Genomic DNA, 4,812 nt, shown 5'->3' on the forward strand with positions numbered 1-4,812 from the left:
CATATATATTTTATAGGTTTTATTATTCTTAATTTTTATAGGGTTAATCCATTTGATTCAATATTTAAAATTCATCATAGACATTTAATGGAAATGATTGGAATTAGACAAATAATTACATGTAAATTGAGAAATGATCTAGTTATAATTTGAATTGCAGTGACAATCAATAAATTTCAAGCTTTAAATTTTGATATTTATAATCTGTTTTCACTCGAGAGAATGTTGGGGGCGAGAGGGGTCTTGATCCCCTAAAAATGAAAATTTTTAGTTTAATCTCTTTAAAAATAATAAAATTAAAATTTAATATATAAGAAAGTTTTACTTTAACCTCCTCATATATCAAAAATATGCTATTTAATCTCTTAAAAAATAATCTATTAAATATTACCCCTAAAGAGTTTATTACTTCAGCCTTGATTTTCAATTGCTTAATGTGGAATCAATGCCATTGTAGCTGTAGCAACAAACAGACAAACAACAAAAGAAATTAAAAGGTCCCAGTTGGATATAAATCCAACTGCTTTTTCTAACTCATTAGATGCCTCCAGGATAGGAAAAGCTACAATTAAATTCAAACCTTAATATATGTACATTAAAGCAATATATAGTATAGATTTTAAAGTGTAAACCTTAGTGATTTACTTCAAGTTTTCCCATGAACACTTCCAGTAAATTATGGATTTCCTAATACAAATAATGCCCCTAAAAAAATGTAAAATTCTTTGCTTTGATCCAAATTTATATACTGAATTTTAAAATTTATGAGGAATTAAAATATGAGGACACAATTGGAGGTAAAAGTATTATAAAAGATCATGTACTAAGTGTTAGATTGCATTTTGCCCCCTTTACTTAAAAAATAAATAAATTCTATCTATTTTTACTATTAACAATTGGTCCTTGTACATCAACATGACATGAGGTACATGTGATACACCATATGTTAGTCGTTGATTATTTTGTCTGCTACGCCAGTTTTTAACAATATAAATGGATGAAAATTTTAATAGAAATGACCAATTTGCTCTTTGCTCTAATGCATAGGGATTAATTTACCATTTTTTAAATAAAAAGGGTAAAACACAATCAACTTTTAATACATTAACCTTCATGGTACTTTCACCTACAATTTGATATGATATGGTAATCCAAAATATTAATGTGTTGCTACAAAGAGAATAACGTTTCACCGTACAAAGGACACGTATTCCGTATACAAAGAAAGATTCGTGATGGTGCTCTTTCATTTTTCCCATTGCAATGGTGAAAGCTTTTGATCACTTTCATTTATGATATAATCGAACAATTCTTTCATTTTTCTTTCTGCCCTTTCATTTTCCATCAAAAACGAACTTTTTTCTTGCCAACCAAACGCCACGTTCCTCACAAAACCCTATATAAGACCAGTGCCCCTTGAGCATTCAATGCACATCACAACCTCAACAAACAACTATCATTTCTTCTACTCTTCCTAGCTATCTTTTGGCATTATTTTCCACATTATCAAATGGAGAGAGTGACAAAGCTGGCATCTGAGAAGCCGGTGGTGATCTTCAGCAAGAGTTCGTGTTGCATGTCCCACACCATCAAAACCCTTTTCTACGACCTCGGGGTTTACCCTGCAATTTACGAACTCGATGAGATCCCTGGAGGATGCGAAATCGAACAGACTCTCCTAAGGCTCGGTTGTAATCCTTCCGTTCCGGCTGTCTTCATTGGCGGTGAACTTGTTGGTGGAGCTAACAAGATCATGAGTCTTCATCTTAATCGGTCCTTAATTCCAATGCTTAGACAAGTGGGAGCCCTTTGGGTTTAATCTCAAAATTAAATTAACCACTAACATGCATGCTAAGGCACTAATAAAGATGTGATTATAATATAATATATGTAGTCATGAGAATATAGATTTCAGGTCTATTTAACGGTACAATGTATAGAGTACTGCTTTATATGATCTTACTAATTGACGAGTCTTCGTATGTTATCTTTTTGTAATGTACTAATTATGTTTTTGGAGTATTATATAAAAGTTACGAGTTACATTAACAATGATTTGGAGTCCTTGAACAAGACCTTGTCAGGTTTAGGTTGCCCCAACCTATCAAAAAATGATCACGCACTCTCATGCAAAAGAACAGCTCACGAGTAGCTTAAAGACTGAAGGACAATCGCAATTATAAAAGAAAGGGTATAATTGTCTTTTAAGGATTCATTCTACCACCATATCACTATGATATTTCTCTTTTGGCTCTTATCTTTTTCTTTACCTTTGCTGGGTTAAGTATGGGAGAGCTTCTAAAGCATTACTCCGGCATCCTATAGTTCATCTTGTATTCCATTCAAGTGCAGCCCAATTTAAATAAATTTACTAATTTCAAGCGTAGCCATAACTTATTTAAACATTTTACTTTTAACTGCATGTTGAAGTTGCCAAAAATGCATGGCTCAAACAAACCCAACAAGCAGCAAATCAAAGAGAAAGTCCAATCATATATCCTTTTTCATATACTGAAGGATAGCTTGATTCCCCAAATTTTTTATCCATTTGTACCACCAGAACTGATCTCTAAAAGCCAACAAAGGCAATCTATGGAAAAATATAGGTAATTATAGCCACTTTTATATCATGGTATCCGTACCATATATCAATCACTAAGAATCAAACATCATTTCCATTAGATTTTGCAATATTCTAAAAAAGATGTCAAAGAATAAAAAATAGTTCCAAGAGCCATAACCAACCTCATGAAAATATTTGTGGAATAATCAACATGATTAAACAACAAAGCATGTGAAAGTTATGCATAATCCTAAAGGATATTATATATACATATTGTCGGGGCAAATGAAAGGTGTCAAACAAATTTGGGAGAATAAATTTTTTTCTGAATTTATTTTGTGGTTTTGTGTTTTGGATTTTTTTTTTTTTATCTACATAAGAATAAAGAGAATAAAAAACAGAGCAGCAATTTGTACAAGGCCTTGCGTAGAAAATTTTGCATGTTACTTTTGTTTGGTTCATTGAAATGAAATAAAGATATAATAGATATAACCACGTTTGGTTTATTGAATGGAAGACAACAATAATATTATATACAAGTGAGATTCAACTTAAGATTTTAAATTCATAAGAATTTAATTTTGCCATTAAGATAAATATATGTAAATTTATTTTAAAAATTATTTATTAGTGATAATTATATTTGGATTTTTAACAAGTTTATATAAATACATGTTAAATATTTAAATTTAAATTTAAATTTAATATTAATTTTTTATGGATTTTTTTATTTTTATATTTAATCAACTTCTTTTTCCATTATAACATTCTAAATAATGGTAAATAATTTAAATTTTTTATTTTGTTTATATGTATTTGAATATAACATTAATTTTAAGATCAGCTTGAGATCCGGGTACTATCAGTTGAAAGTGAGGGAACCCGATGTGCCCAATACTACATTCAAGACTCGGTACGGCCATTACAAGTTCCTGGTTATACTCTTCAATCTTACGAATGCTCCAACAGTGTTTATGGGTTTAATGAATCGAATGTTTCAGCCATTCTTCAATCAGTTTTTTGTGGTGTTCATTAACGACATTTTGGTTTATTCTAAGACTGAGTCTGAGCATGATGAGCATTTAAGGGTGGTTCTGTAGATTCTCAATGAAAAGAAGCTCTCTGCCAAGCTGAGTAAGTGCGAGTTTTGGCTAAAAGATGTTATGTTTTTTGGGCATATGGTATCTGGTAAGGGTATCCGTGTGAATCCAAAAAAGATTGAGACGATTCTAGAATGGAAGCAGCCTAAGAATGTTTCGAAGATTCGAAGCTTCCTAGGTTTGGTAAAGTATTATCGGAGATTTGTTTAGTGTTTCTCTTTGATAGATGCTTCATTGACTAAGATATTGAGGAAGAATACACCTTTTAAGTGGTCAAATGAGCAGCAAGGTAGCTTTGAGAAGCTAAAATCCAAGTTGACTCAAGCTTCAGTTTTGATTCAGCCGGAATCTGGAAGGACTACATTGTGTATAGTGATGCATCCCATATTGGTCTAGGTTGTGTGTTGATGCTAGAGGGTAAGGTGGTAGCTTATGTTTCGAGGTAACTTAAGCCACATTAGTGCAATTATCTGACTCATAATTTGGAGTTGGCGACTATAGTGTTCGCTTTGAAAATTTGGAGGCATTACCTTTATGGTGAGAAGTGTAATATCTACACGGATCATAAAAGTCTCAAATGTCTCCTCACCTAGAAGGAGTTGAACTTGAGACAGTGGAGATGAATTGAGTTGTTGAAAGATTATGACTGCACTATTGAATACCATCTTGGTAAAGCCAACGTTGTGGTCAATGCTCTAAGTAGAAGATTGATGATTGAGCTTAAGACTATGTTTGCAAGATTGAGTCTGTATGAGGATGGTGGACTTTTGGTTGAGTTGCAAGTTAAGCCTAATTGGGTTAGTGATGTTAAAGTTAAGCAACCTTTGGATAAAAATTTGATGACTCGGTTTAAACAGATTAAAAAGGGTAAGACTGAAGATTTCGGGTTGAATTCTGAGGGTATTCTATGTTTCAGAGGTAGGTACTATGTGCCTAATGATTTGGATTTGAGACAGTCCATCCTACGAGAAGCGTATAGTAGCCCTTATGCTATGCATCCTAGAGTAATAAAATGTAACAAGACTTGAAGGAGTTGTATTAGTGGCCTAGATTGAAACAAGAGGTAACTGATTTTGTTTCTAAATGCTTGACTTACCAGCAAGTAAAGGCCGAGCAACAGTTTCCTTAGGGGTTGTTGCAGCCAATTAG

The 4,812-nt window shown here is 32.5% G+C and overlaps 1 protein-coding gene across 1 annotated transcript; it reads left to right on the top strand.

Annotated features, from left to right (window-relative positions):
* Window positions 1-1,435: 1,435 nt before the first annotated feature.
* On the top strand, window positions 1,436-2,052 carry LOC105775932 (monothiol glutaredoxin-S7). The gene has a single exon (XM_012598421.2). It carries the CDS (start codon window positions 1,511-1,513, stop codon window positions 1,817-1,819), a length of 309 nt encoding a protein of 102 aa, XP_012453875.1. The 5' UTR covers window positions 1,436-1,510; the 3' UTR covers window positions 1,820-2,052.
* Window positions 2,053-4,812: the final 2,760 nt, after the last annotated feature.

Source organism: Gossypium raimondii, chromosome 10, assembly GCF_025698545.1.
Source record: "Gossypium raimondii isolate GPD5lz chromosome 10, ASM2569854v1, whole genome shotgun sequence".
In the NCBI taxonomy this organism is placed as follows: domain Eukaryota; kingdom Viridiplantae; phylum Streptophyta; class Magnoliopsida; order Malvales; family Malvaceae; genus Gossypium; species Gossypium raimondii.

Bases quoted from the DNA above. Each gene is read 5' to 3' on its own strand.
- LOC105775932 (XM_012598421.2), top strand. From the start codon at position 1,511: ATGGAGAGAGTGACAAAGCTGGCATCTGAGAAGCCGGTGGTGATCTTC.